The 14,370-nt window shown below is 39.9% G+C and overlaps 2 protein-coding genes across 2 annotated transcripts; both read right to left on the reverse strand.

Moving 5' to 3' along the window:
• Nucleotides 1–873: 873 nt before the first annotated feature.
• On the reverse strand, nt 874–4,556 carry LOC108929214 (radial spoke head protein 3 homolog B-like). Its single transcript, XM_029257700.1, has 8 exons — nt 4,444–4,556; nt 3,905–3,992; nt 3,667–3,808; nt 2,850–2,995; nt 2,382–2,585; nt 2,087–2,249; nt 1,637–1,723; nt 874–1,042 (listed from the first exon to the last, which is right to left on the reverse strand). Exons 1-8 carry the CDS (start codon nt 4,554–4,556, stop codon nt 981–983), a joined length of 1,005 nt encoding a protein of 334 aa, XP_029113533.1. The 3' UTR covers nt 874–980.
• A 3,685-nt stretch (nt 4,557–8,241) lies between these two features.
• Nucleotides 8,242–14,123, reverse strand: tagapb (T cell activation RhoGTPase activating protein b). Its single transcript, XM_018743619.2, has 10 exons — nt 14,003–14,123; nt 13,468–13,552; nt 13,291–13,332; nt 12,821–12,890; nt 12,448–12,617; nt 12,079–12,240; nt 11,627–11,736; nt 11,093–11,261; nt 10,661–10,769; nt 8,242–10,535 (listed from the first exon to the last, which is right to left on the reverse strand). Exons 2-10 carry the CDS (start codon nt 13,492–13,494, stop codon nt 9,361–9,363), a joined length of 2,034 nt encoding a protein of 677 aa, XP_018599135.1. The 5' UTR covers nt 13,495–13,552; nt 14,003–14,123; the 3' UTR covers nt 8,242–9,360.
• Between the last annotated feature and the right edge of the window lie 247 nt (nt 14,124–14,370).

Raw genomic sequence — 14,370 nt, forward strand, 5'->3', positions numbered from 1 at the left:
GTATTATAGCTGTATCCCAGACTTTACCAGAACCTAAATCAGAAACTAATTGAACTATGTCTGTATTTTAAGTATTAGAGCAGCACAGGCAAGTGATTCAGGTCCAGGGACTCAACTTCCAAATAAAGTATATGCCCCACTCTCTTTCTGATCAAAGTGCCTTTATTGGGTTTTTCAAATTTCATGTGCTCTTTGGTAACTCACACTATCCACCTCCTGGATGAAAGTTTCTGGGGACTGTTGTTTCACCTACATCTTCACCTTGCACCATGTAAAGATACTCTTGCACTTGGACCCATTGTCCTGTGTGCACCTTGTTACAATAAATCATGGGGACTGTAATATCTTTACTGTCAACCTTGAAAGCAGTGTTTAAGAAAAGCTGGCCAGTTCAGAACAGCAAGGAGTCTTTTTTGCAGTGTCTTTATTACACATCACAGTCATGAATAGAGTCTGTGGTCTTACTTTTCAGCTTTCCGCAGCCATTCAGTTTAAAAAGTCAGACGTACATGTTTGTCAATAATAAAATCAGTTTCTAAGGAATCTTTCTGAACTGTAAAAACAATTACACATACATTGGATATTACTGTTCCCTTACACAAAAATACTCCCAGAGCCATGCCAAATAGGAGAGAGGTTTTATGTGCTTTTCTTATGAAAATCATGATCCTACATTTTTCAATCATAAAAGAAAAATGAGACAAGTGCATGATAGATTTATAGCAAAACAATCACACAACTGAAGGAAAAAATTTAAGAAGCGCAAGTGCAAACAACCTACCTCTTCTTGGCATTGCCAGTTTCCATCAGGTAAAACCTTCATTTATTCTGGCATTCTGCAAATATTCACCCAGAAGGTGAACAAGCCTGAGACCTAATAACACCAAACAGCACCCACTGAAAACAACTCCTCTGAGAAGCAGAGAACACAAGACACATTTTTAGCACGAAAGCTCAAATAAAAACCATTTTTAATGAGTTCACTTGTGCTCCACCTGTTGGAAAGCTTCTAGCCTCTGCTGGGTGACATCTCTAATGAGAGCTGAAAGAGAGTAGATGCTGTTAGAACTACGTCGAGATGCAGATGTGTAAACGTGTAATGTTCAGCTCAAATTTATAAAGCTACTATATTAACTGTAAAAACAAAATATCTGCAGCTGCAATGTTCCTGAAAGAGTTGTATGAATTTGTAAACCAAGCTAATACTTAATATTGTAATTCTGCAAAATATCAGTATTTTTGAAAAATACAGTATAGCACTATTTTTCTGTTTCATCACCAGGTGGTACATTTGAGCTAGAATTGTTTCTTTATGATAGTTTCTCTGATGAACAGTACAACATCAGCCAGTACCATAGCTTTACTTGTCCAGCTGATGCTTTTCTCCAAAGCAATTTGTAATGTTAAGCTACTCGCAATTATTTATTTATACAGCTGGGTAATTTTACTGGCACATTTTAGGATAAGTACTTCATCCAAGGTGAAGGGGGGATTCAAAGTGGCAACCTTTGGGGTCAAAAGCTCTAACACTAACCACTGAGCTACCGTTCTTAATACTACAGAAAAGAAAATAACTTCTACATTTAAATCGCATTAAATCATAGTCTTTCTAAAAAGAGAAAATATGGCTACTTACTATCCAAAACTGTTCTTGCTACATATCTTTTCTCTAAAGTACTGTTGACTTCTGCCATTAACCATGGAAGGAATCCAGTCTCCACATCTGTAAAGCAGACAAGATGTTTATGAAATTTTCTGACAAAATCCATATGTACCTTTCCTATAAATGCACACAGAATATCATGAATTGTAGAATTACTGAAAATTTCAATATTCTTCACTTTTGCAAAAAATACATTTATTGATGTATGTATTCGGATTCATATTAAAAAAAAAAGCAGCAAAAGAGGTGGTTAAAATGTAACTAACCAAAAAGTATTCATGTAAATACGTTATGAGCACAGCTTTGAAAGAATCTTTTATGACAGCGGTCCAAAAATTGAGTTTTTGGTTTAAAGCGTCCTTATAATCAGTTAGAACTGAAACAAATGACTTTGTTGTAGTTCTGATCCCAGTGAGGACTCACCTCTTTCAACAGGGTCATAGAAAAATCCGCTGTCCCTCAGCATATTGTATACATGGGGAAGCAAGCTTGATAAATACTGCTTTGCAAAGGCCTGCGCTGCAATCTTCTCTGCAGCCTCTTTCTCCTTCTGCAGGACTTCCCTCTGCTGTTTGATTCTCCGCTCCTGCATCACGGCAGCAAAATATCACTCCATGATATATATTCATGAAGGTATACTTTCTGTACAGCAGCCATCTGTAAAGCAAAGACCCTTCAGCTTCATAGCGAAGAAGCGTGGGTCACAGTCTGCCGTTACCTTTTCCTCCCGGCGCCGACGCTCCTGCTCCTCCAGCCTCTGCACCTCCACCAACTCTGCACTGCGCAGCTCCTCAAAGGCACGCTGCTGCGCACGGAGTATGGCCAGTTCCTCCTCCTCCATCACCTCCAGCAGAGCCTGCTCCACCGTCTTCCCCACCAACACCTCCAGCATGGGCCGCACCTCCACGTCAAAGTCAAACAGCTCCAAAGACACGAAAGATGAAGATGAAAAGCTTCTCCGAGGACGGTGACAGTTTCTCCACTAGAGCACATTATAGCATTCGGTTCTCTCAATATCATAAACGGCAAAATTACAGCAGAAAATTCTTTAACGACCTTTGACGTGACTGAAAAAATATTCCAACAGCCTGCTCTAACTTTTCCCAGGATGATTACTACTATTTTTGGATTGAGACTTGTGTTCAGTAATAAAATAAGCTACTATTGCAACAGAATTAATAGATACCTCTCCTTCCTCTATCTGTGTCGCCACATCTTTCCCAGATTTCACCGGAATGAAGAGAGGGGTGGTCGGCCTGTCCAGGAAGGCATCGGTCTGACATTCCACGCTGGACTCATCAATCTTGTCACTCAACTCCAAGAGGTACAAGTCTAAAAAGCAATACTGAAAGCGTTACGTACATTTATTTGACACTTTTCTCCAAAGTAACTTTCAATATTAAAGTACGTACAACTAGTTACCCAGAAAGGTAATTTCACTGGAGCAATTTTTTGGAAGTTCTGTGCTCACGGAGGGATTCAAACCTGCAGGTCTAATGGCAGTAGCACTAACCACTCTGCCACCAGCTACCCTCGAAGGAGATTGCACATTCTCATTAGTCCAAGCATTTATACTTCATTGTCGTACAACTAACATGCACTGTTTGCTTTAAATTGGTGCAAAAGAATAAGTTAAGTGTGAAAGTCTACACTCATCATGCCTTTTGGATTTGGTGCCCTGTGATCAATTACAAAATTAAACAGTGGACATGTGCAGGTTTCACAAATATGAACAGCTGTACAAGCGTTTTCTACTTAAGAACAAGTTAAAAAACCAACATAGAAGTTCTTTATGTACATTTTAGACACCAGGTGTCCAGCCGTAACACATTATATTTATTAAATATAAGATGATACAGTATACTGTACCACACAACTTACATGGTATTTGCGTGAGTTAAGGAAATACAATTCACAACACCACTGTGGTGTTCTCAAAATAATCTGTAGTATAACACTGTAAAATCATAGTGTTACAGAGCAATGGTATGAGGTGGTCATACCTGTCTGTACATCAGCGTGTTTCCGCCCTTCCACTGGCTCCGGAGTTCTCAAGCGCAATTGCTCCTTAGTTCTCCTCCTCTCGATGGCTCTTCTCCTGGCCTCCTGCTGTCTGCGCAGCTCTGAGGGATCAGGCTGGGGTGTCTAACACACACAAACATAGAAACACGTAAGGAGGGCATATATAGCATCTTTATAGACACTGCTCTCATTGTGTATAAAAATGAAATGAATACTCACAGCTGGCAGAATGTACTGGGCGTAGGTATTTCCTCTGACAACTCGTCGGTCATACATGATATTCCCATATTTGGCATGTTTGTCATTTCTGCATTGAAACAACACACCTTCAGTAGCTTGAATGAACATCTTCATTTTCAGTATCCATTCATGTTTCATTTTCCACAGTGTTTACCACAGTGTGTGGAGAAAGGCAGAAATTGAGACTTCCGGCAAGAGAATTTCAAGTTTTCTAAATCAAAAAGATTTTTACTTGCCAAATGGATTTAGGACTGCAGTAAGAAGTGGTAATGGGTTTTGTAAACACATGATTAGCACAATAGGCGACATACGGCCCCATTTTGCCAAACATATTAAACATTGTCATGTATATTTTATACTGCCTGTTTGAATTCATCATTGTATGATGCTCTTATAAAAGGATAAAAGGATGAATCTTAATAAAGACAAAATATAGACAGGCATTGTTTAATCATCTTCCAGTTACTTCACTAGGAATGTAACACACACCGTGCCAGTGCTGTCACCGCTCCACTTACTGCTCGGTTATGGGCTCCCTGTACTTGCTGCGGTTCAGTATGGCTCTGGGACTGCTGGAGAATGTGTATATACCGCTCTGAGTCTCCTGCTGTGCCTGTACAACCCAAGGCATTCCATCACTACGACATCTTTTCACTGATTAAAATTAAATGCATAGCTACAACTATGTGCTACAGAGAGTTTTTATTTTTTCTTAAAAAAACTCCAGATTTATTAATACCTATAATATGTACAATAAACTCAGCATCACATCTGAAACAAAAAAAAAAAAAACATTCTAAATAGATACAGATTACAAAAATGTAGCTACATCCCATAATACAATAGCCTTTTGTATCACTTGGCCATAACCTACCTTCAGTTTTTAAAGACACAATTCATACATAGTCCAAGAAAGAATGAATCCACAGAATAAACACTCGAAAAGTCTGACCGAACTTCTCAAAGCTCTTACCATCATAACTACAGTAGTAATGGGGAAAGATGAACTGCCGTGCTTGTAATTCACCGCCTTTGTGTAAAATAATCCGGTTCCTGGTAACCATGGTAACTGTAACTAAGGAAGCTTTCAATGGCCGCTACAATCTTGCTGACATCACTTCCTTCCATAAAGGCTGAATTTGATTGGCTCTTCGTTTGTTGCAGCAGGTGGCAGCGTTGCTTTAAGTAATGAATAAAACAGGGACTTACAGCTGCAATGAGCCACCAACAACAACAACAATAATAATAATAATAATAACAAGAAGAAGAAGAAGAATAACAATAATAATTGTAGTAGTAATAGTAATAGTAATAGCAATAGCAATAGCAACGGTAATAGTAATAGAAATAGTAATTGTAATAGTAATAATACCTGGTTTGGCTTTTTAAAAAATGTACAAATGGTACTGATCTATCTGAACGTTATTTGTACTTTCAACATGACTGACAAGGCTTTTAGTTTAATGTGGGAAAGTTCACAGATCACTGTTTACCATACCAAAAAAATGTTTTGAGGGAATTGTGAGGTGTTTATATAACTCCTTACATAATGTAGGAATGGCATTCAGGAATAAATAGTTAACATTATCATTACAGTACATTTATTGTTGCCGGATTCACAACAGCTTGTACCGATTACGGTTTGACTGTCTCTCGTCGTTACAAATTTGAACGGATAAATTTATCCTCTGAGCCATACTTGTCCAGCTTGTTATTTTTGAATCTGTATGCTTGTGCTCAATGGGATATTACATAATATGATGGGAACTTTCAGAATTACAGTAGTTCAGTATGAAGCTACACTGAATTCATCCCCACTGAGAAAGCACCTAAATAACAGAATCATTCAAAAATTATTTGTAAACATTTCTTGAAGTCCAATGTAATTAATTTCAGTGAAGATCACATTAACATCAACTAAAAGTTACCAGGCTGAAAAACCTTAAAACACAAAACTCTGATGGGGGCAGTAAGAAATCCAGCTGTCAGATTTCCTTGTAGTTTATCTTGTTACGGTATGCAGGTCTCTTCTAATAATTTCTTACTGCACCCATCAGAGTTTAACCCCCCCCCCCCCAGCAGTATCCGTAACCATGGTTCTTAACTTGAATTGCTCTGCTAGAAATCGCTCTCCACTACACATAGACGAATAGTTGTAAGCAGTATCTTAACACCATTAGTTGGTTTGAAGAAAAAGTATCAGCTAATACAGCTATGTGAAATGTAAAAGGAGAAGCAGATGAGAAGAATGAGAGAGTGTATTACCCAGTATGAAAATGCAACACGGAACTATAGAATGCTAAACCTTCTATAAGTGTAAAATATCTGACATGATAGCAGAAAACAGAAAAGTCTAAGATGGCATGATGGCACAGTGAGTAGTGCAGCTGTCTCACAGTGCCTGTGTGGTGTAAGAGGACATGGGTTTGATCCCCACTCAGACTCTGTGGAGTTTGCATGTTCTCCCTGAGTCTGCATGTGTTTCTTCTGGGTGCTCTGGATTCCTCCCACAGTCCAAAGACATGCTGTTCAAATTCACTCATAGTGTGTGAGTGACAGAGAGAGTGTGGTTCCACTGATGTATGGATGAGTGACCCATTGTAAGTAGTGTAAGTCACCATGGTGAATAAGGTGTGTTGGCTGACAACACTACATAGAGTTCATTGGGAGCTGCTTTGGAGAAAAGTATCTGCTAAATGAAAAAAACCTTCTTCATGGCATGCTGCTTGCCTTTTGGGATCTGCTGATAGCTCAGTACTGGAGTTTGTACGCCATGGGGGAGTGTACACTGGACTGAAAAGAGGTATCTGTACGTAGGAGCTTCTTTATCCAGCTGTGGCATGATTCTTATTTCAGCAATACAAATAGTAGTAATTACATCTGAATGTGTTTAGCACTTTTAACATGTTTAACACTTTTCGCCAAAGAAGTTTACAGTCTTATTTATAAAACTAGATATTTGATAAGGATTGATTGTTTAATCCAGATTAGACATTTGGGTGCTGCAGCAGTTTCCTTTTCATGATATGAACTTCACCACTAACTCATATGACTCTTTCCTTATCTGTAGCACGGATTTAAAAGTTGATACTGTTAGACCTCTTTTACAGAGAATCCTTGTCTATATCATGATTAAATTTCAGGATGATTGCAGGATTCTTTATCATTTATATTAAATAGATTGAAGATATCTCAGCAATGTTTTTGTTAATGTTTTTACTGTTTGATTAAATGTACTTTTTCTTGAATACATTAATCTGAATGCAGCCTAATTCACATGTAGTTTCAGTCTGGAACATTATACTGGTTATTGGCTGGAAATATTAATCACATCCATCATTCTGAACAAAGATACAAGTGAAAAACTGTGCAAGCTAGCACACTGCATCTCATGGTTTTTGCATTTTTCACATTAAAATCTCATTCCTGAATAGCTGAAAATGCTAACAATGGTATTTCTTTATTTACTAGGGTGCATGGGTTCCATGTGAAAAATAATACTGTATATAAAATTTTGATATGTGTGGAGGTTTAGATGCCGTTTCCATTATTATTTAAAGTTAAATGTCCATTTTAATTTAAAGTTATTATCATTTCAAGAACCCTTTGGAATTACCTGGTTCCTGCATTAATTATAAAATTTGGTCTGATCTTCAATAAGGACCCAATACTAAACAAGCATCACCTGCTTAAAATAATAACACACAAACAATTGTACTTTTCAGACTTGCACAATGCTTAAGAGGAATTTTAGACTCTTCCTCTTTACAAAACTGTTTCAGTTCATTGATATTTCTGGGATTCCTTCTGTGAGCAGCTCTCTTCAAGTCATGCCACAGCATCTCATGTGGGTTGAAGTCTGGACTCTGACTTTGCCATTCCAGAAGACAATGTCCTTCTGTTTAAGCCAAGTAGAATGATGTTTATATTTTAGATAAGACCATCATATGACTGAGCAATGATTTACTGGGGCTATAATGAGATTAAGACAAAACAATTTTTGAGATGTTCACCATTTGCGATTAATATGAGATCTCAAAATATGAAGACATAACTAAATCAGGATGAAAAAAAAAATGAGTGTGCATTAGTACATTATTGAAAGAAGTGCAAAGGTTGGACAAAATAATTGAAGGGCAAAAGACTTCACAAGTATGACTTTATTTTGGATACTTTGTGATACTTTCGGTACACATTTTGTGACAAGAGACTAAAACAAGTAAAGCAAGAGACTTTTTAGCTACAATTTTATCAGCCTTTGCAAAAATAAAAATAAAAAAATCTTAAATAAATGGCAAAGAAAAAAAGAGTTGTGGTTTGTTAATGTTTTTTTTGCTTCTTCTAATCTGGGTGATCTGACACAGTGGGTTTACTTGTTTCAAAGGCACTTTTACAACATGTCGTTCTTTGCCTGAAAAGCATCATCTGCAGGAACAATTACACAATGTCTCACAAATGTTTGTGTAATGGGACAAAAGTCAAACTGGATCAGCTTTTAATATAATATTTATAAACAATACATATCATTTTAATATATATTTCTGCAGGATATTATGCATATGTTAGCAAATTCACCGACAAGAGAGCACATGATGGCTCTAATTCAAAATAAAAGTCTTGCTTAATTTACAAAAGTTAGAATGAAGGAATTGCAAAGGCCACACTGGAAACAGTGGCAGAACTGGAACAGGAAGCCTTTTACTGGCCCTTCTCAAAAAGGAAAGTGCAAGTAGCATAGTCTCCTCTCGAAGGCAATAGAAATTCAGAGAAAAACCAAATTAAGTGCCATGATCAGCTCTGCTGGTTTCCTCTTTCAAGCTCAGATAGGACACTCTGTTCTCTGTGAGGCTTCCCTGCCGTGAGCATTGCTCTCTTAAAATGAGAAGTATTTCTGATGTTACTCTCTTAGCTTTTCTGAGGGCAGATTTCAGTTCCATGGCAGTTTGTTTATACTCTTATAAGACTGTTGATTGTTGCTATGTTCTATGTGCAGCAGCTGCAAGACTACAGGTGGCAAGCTGACCGAAACTGCTTTTACGGATTGTGCTGATGAGTCTGTCTTCCATGAACCCATAAACCGATGCCTAAAATTATAAGTTCTCATCTGAACACATTGGAACAAAGCAGACATCATTTAATGTAAATGTGCTTTAATGTAGTGGAAGTAAAGTGCCTGTAGTTTAGATGGAAATTTAGCATACAGTATATACATATCATACACTGCTATATTTACAAATATACATGAGAAACCAATAGAAAGTTTCAAAATGCCTTTTTAAGCTTCAACAGTTTGTTGTTTGTACTAGCAGGTAAAGTTTATTTACATAGCTTCAAGCTGACTGCAAGTTTTACTCTTTCTTTTCACATGTGCAAATTGATTTTACAGCAATTACAGTACTTTTCAAAGAAACAAAGTTCAATGCAAATGAAGGAGATCACACATAGGACTCTTTTGCATATGAAATGTCCTCAAATGGACGCTGATTGCACCTGCGTGAGACTCTGTCCAGCTGAGCCCTGGACACTGACTCGGACATGGCTCTGTAACGGCACATCTGTGTTGACTGAGTACTTCTAGGAATACCCTCAATAGCAATGTCTTGGATTTGGGGATAGCAGTCTGTGAAGGTGTTGACAGGGCAGGAGTGCAGTAGTTCCTCAGTTCCAGAGGAAGGCCGGGACCTCCTTTTCTGCAACAAAGCATCTTGCACAGTCATGCGGCGGTATGCTGGTGGCTGGAGGCCACTCTGAATGGCCTGCTCATATGATGGAGGCTTCCTTGGGATCCTGCTGTCCACATGCTGGAACACCTCTACGGCTGATAGTGGACGTTGCCTGGGAGCCAACTCAGTGGGCTCCACTTCGCTCTGGGAGTCCTCTTGGAGGGTCTCACAGGCAAAAATGGTCTCTTTCTGGGAGTCCCCCTTTTTGAAACTCCCCTTGTAGCTAAAGGCACCCAAGCTCTTGGCCCTCAATGGTCTCCTTCTGTCACTCCTCATGGACTGGGATCGCATCTTCACTTCGTGCCTCTGGACTTCCTCGCATTCAAGATTGGTCTTTCGGATATTACGTGGGGAAGCCAGAGGAGAGCTGGTGAAGACAGAAGTCTCGGATATGTTAGAGAAGGAGCTCTCCAGAGAGCAGCTGGAGGAATAGGAGCAGTCTTTGGAGGGTACAGCTGGCTCAGTGGTCAAATTGCCACCAAGCTTCTCTGGGATAGAAGTTGTCCTCTCCCCTTGGAGCAGGCGCAGAACAGAGTCAGAGTTCTGTTTTTTCAAGCGCTGGTCTCCCAAGAAGAAGCTCTCCTTCTCCTTCGAGAAGTCTTCGTGACTCCTGGCATGCACACTGATGGAGCTCATTCCAGCAGGTTGGAAGAGGATTGGTTCTGAACATCTCCTGGAGAAGGGCTTGGTGAAGGTGTGGAAGATAGCATTGGAGGGGCATGATGGAATGGCTGACCGCTCTTCCTTGCATGCAGAGGAGGTGGACCGTTGACACTTGTCTTCTGAGGTCTCTGCCTGTTGTTTTTCTGTGGCTCCTGCAAATTCTCCATCTGCATCAGGGTCAGTGCTGTCGTAAGCAGAGTCATGCTGGTGGGAGGACACTGAATCTGCAAACCATGACACCTTTCTGTTAGGTTTCACATGCACTGCCAACTACACAGTTTTGGAATATTAACATGGAACCAGGTATAGGACTGTACACCAGGTCAGGAGCACAATTTCCTTTATTTACCAGAAGTATCTGCTAGTTCTTCCTCTTCAGGGTCACCAAGAAGGCTCTGGATTTGCTCTCCAAATATTTCACAGCAGTTTTCAATGAGGAACTGCGTCAGGTCTATAACCTGAAAACGTGAAGAATGGAAATTCCAGTTATGAGTTCACTCCAGTTCAGTGACATAACAACTTGTCATTTATTGGAGACCAAAGTATTCATGGGAGTTATTTCCAGGCTTGCTTGAATAGGTTGCACATAGAGTATGAAACGTATACAAAATATGCTAGGGCAGATATTTAAATGCCAGATGATTTATGCCCCAAAACTGTACACATGCAATTTCCTTGCAGGACTACTTTAAAATCACATGTGCTTTCTTAAAAACATTGTTTTTTCTGTTATAACAACAGCTTTGTCCTAAGCACACTGCACAGTCAAAGTCTAAAGTACCTTGTCCAAATCAGACAGGTTGCCACACTGCAGCAGGTTGGGTGCAATGCAGACAGCAAGGTTACGAGCATCCATTTTGTTGATGTTTGCATTCTTGCTTATGTGGTGAAGCACACAGAGTAGATTCTGGAGCAGGATGGTATTGGGCTTTGGCAGGCTCTCTGTCAAACTGAAGGGAAAAATAAAATACTGCATCAGCTTGGCGCCAACAAATGCCACTTCTGCTTATTTTAGGCAATGGACACCAAAAGCAGAAGAGGAAAGCCCCAAGACCTCACACTGTACTGACACAGTTCCTCATTTGGTTGGACTGAATAAAATTCCATTCAAAAGCCCCTTTCATTTTTTTGTAATGAAAATGGAAATGGTTCCAATTCAATGACACATGAAATTTTAGAGCAGTCAACAGTGCCACAGAATAGACAATGTTGCTATAAAATACTCATGTAAAATCAGCTGTGGTCTTGGATGCTGAGGGGATGTAATGTTTTTCGTTCGGACACCCCTAGTAGTTCATTGAGAAGTTATACTCACTTCCGAAGCTCTGTGCACCTCTCATGCAGTTTCTCTTTGTCCAGTGCAGACATCCAGTCTTTGGACATCTCCTCCACCAGCAAGCTGCCTGGGAGCTCCCTTAGGAAGTCCTGTGCAGGGATGGTGAATAATGCAGTTACAGTGAGACTCATCAAAATATTGAGCTACATAAACGAATGCTTCGCAACGCAAGGTGTAGCCATTGATCTTCTTTATGGTCTGATCTTTTTTAGAAGCTTCATTGAAAAAAATGTATTATTGGATTATTCTGAGCACCCTATAACATTCCCCGAATGCTTTTCCTAACTACTACAGACTGAAATAATCTGAATCCTGAAGTAAATGCAAATGTGCACATAAAAATTAAAGGCATTTAGCTTGTCCATTTTCCAAATGATCCGATGACAGCTTTTGGTGGCACACATGGAGATGGGCACACGTGGTCCATTTACCTTGAAAAGTGCAGCCAGAAGAACGACCGGTTTGGCCTTCATGTCAACGTCCAGGCCGTCATTGAGCTGCCCCTTGATCTCTTTCAGGCACTTGTTGTTGCCTGGCTTCCTAAACACACCCTCTGTAGTACAACCTTTCTTCATGAGCAGTGTGAGTATTTCCTGTTAGGGAGAAGGGAGAGGTGACGCCACACCATATAGGCACTACGGTAGCAGATGCTAACACCTCCACATAATGTGTATGGTAGAGACGCTTCCACCTTGTGGACAAGTCACTTTAGTAAGGACAGAAGGACGCTTATGGAACTACATTGTTTGTTAACTACACCGTTTGTTAGTATTTTTGACTTGGGAACAAATGTGACATACTGTAATGGGTTTGGGGAGTTTTTCTTCTTCGCTGCAAACTTTTGACAGCAGCTGTCCGAACAGGGCCGTCTTTGAGTTGGCATCTGAGGAGCAGGTGATGGACAGAACTGCGCTCTTCCTCGATTTTCGTAGGAAACTCCATCTACTGCTTCCATTGCTGTTCCCGTTTTCTGTTTCAAATCATGAAACGCAAATATCCATTAAGTATTTTTATGCACTCGGGCAAGCAAGAAGTTTTAGTCTCGCATGTGGCACATGTGACTCAGACTGATTCATTTGGTCTCCACCCCTGTTATTTCCAGATACCCTCTACGAAAACACGCCCAGAACACGAAGGGGGCTGAACCGCAAACATTTGAATGTTCAAACTCACCAATGGGCAGGCACACTCTGCCATCCGCATTGAAGACCTTCTCTGGCGGGGGGAAGGGTTTCCCGTCGTCCTAGAAACAAGGCGATACGAGATATGATCAGGCGAAGGCACACAGCATACCACAGGCAGCACACTACAATCTGCATGCTGCAGGCGCTAAAGAAAAAAGGGCAGGGCTTCACACTCAACATCTATCACCAGTCTGCATGCTGCTCTCCACGTGAGACCGCATAAAGTGCATCAAGTACATCTACCTAGTTTACCCAGCACACGCCTTCTCTTAGCTCAAAACACAATACGTGTTTGTCAGTTACACCAGACAGCCTTTAAAATGACTTTCCTTTATTTACTCATATTAACAGTTAAATCACCAAGTTTGTTACATAGCCTGAAAGCATTTTGTTGTGCTGGCATTAAGCAGTAAATAAGGTGAAGATGAGTTTATATTTGATCAAGGGAAAAGTGCTTACTTCGATCAATGAGTCCATTCCTCCCCCCGTTAGAGTCTTTGACTAAAATGAAGGACAGATGAAAAAATGAAATATATTAGCCTTTCTTTAAAAAAGAATGGCAGTCTTTCACCAATGCTGAACATGACAGCCACAACGTGGTGGCGACACAAAATGAATTTTAAAGCAAGAACCTACCAATATATTGCCACTCAGCACCTTCATTAGTACACTCGGGGGTGGTGACCAACAGCTTGTTCTGTCCCTTGCCTCGATGACCTTCCTATAGTAAAAAATGGTTTAATCACTCAAACTGATGTACTAAATACAACAGCAAAGATCAATCTGAGTATAACACTACAGCTAATAAGCAGAGTTCCACTGACAAATAAAATCAGTCTAAATAAAGTCTTTATAACATAACAAAATATGCATGTAAAGGAAATTTTCCTTGCTATTGTTCAGCCGAAATGTTTCAGAGTAAAAATGACAAAGTAAAGAATGCATGAAGCTACCAATGCTGATACATCAAAGTGTTGCAACAGAAGTCCTTATTAAGCATAATGACATATTTTCTGTGTTTATTTAAATAATGATATGCATCAAGGATTTTACTATATTGCCAACACAGACAAAGTTAATTTAATGACAATTTCCAAAATGATTCATTTTATTCAAGAAATAATTTGCATATTATTGAATATTATTTCTGAAGAGTTAGGAAAAGACTCACCTGTGAAGAGTACCTAACCAGCGTTCTTTCACCTCAGGAGAACTACGGGGAAAATAACAGCATGGTTTGAGCTACTAGTCCACAGCGGAGGCACAGGTAGACTGAGCCCGGGCGGCTGTGCTCGCCCTCTCTTAACACAGAGACACATGTGGTGGAAATTCTCACAGAGTAATGGAGACAGGAAGCAACGTCATACCGTCACTGAAAACACCCTCTACTCCCCCCCAGTCTGTGGAAGCTGTAGGCCTTGTGGCGATACATGGAAACTGAGCTGAGCAGCATCTTAGTGCTTGCCTCTTCTCACCTGGCCACACGTAGGTGAGACAGTAGAGGCGTCACAGATTCAGAAGGTGTAATGTCCTATATAA

The sequence above is a fragment of the Scleropages formosus genome, chromosome 1, assembly GCF_900964775.1.
Source record: "Scleropages formosus chromosome 1, fSclFor1.1, whole genome shotgun sequence".
NCBI classification, from domain to species: domain Eukaryota; kingdom Metazoa; phylum Chordata; class Actinopteri; order Osteoglossiformes; family Osteoglossidae; genus Scleropages; species Scleropages formosus.

Coding starts and splice junctions, on each gene's coding strand:
- LOC108929214 (XM_029257700.1), bottom strand. CDS start 4,556: ATGCCTTGGGTTGTACAGGCACAGCAGGAGACTCAGAGCGGTATATAC. Junction 3,993..4,443: donor AGGGAGCCCATAACCGAGCA/GTAAGTGGAGCG, acceptor GTTTCAATGCAG/AAATGACAAACATGCCAAAT. Junction 2,250..2,381: donor GTCGGCGCCGGGAGGAAAAG/GTAACGGCAGAC, acceptor GCCGTGATGCAG/GAGCGGAGAATCAAACAGCA.
- tagapb (XM_018743619.2), bottom strand. CDS start 13,494: ATGAAGGTGCTGAGTGGCAATATATTG. Junction 11,262..11,626: donor AGGTGCACAGAGCTTCGGAA/GTGAGTATAACT, acceptor TTTTCCCTTCAG/TTTGACAGAGAGCCTGCCAA. Junction 10,536..10,660: donor AGAACTAGCAGATACTTCTG/GTAAATAAAGGA, acceptor CATGGTTTGCAG/ATTCAGTGTCCTCCCACCAG.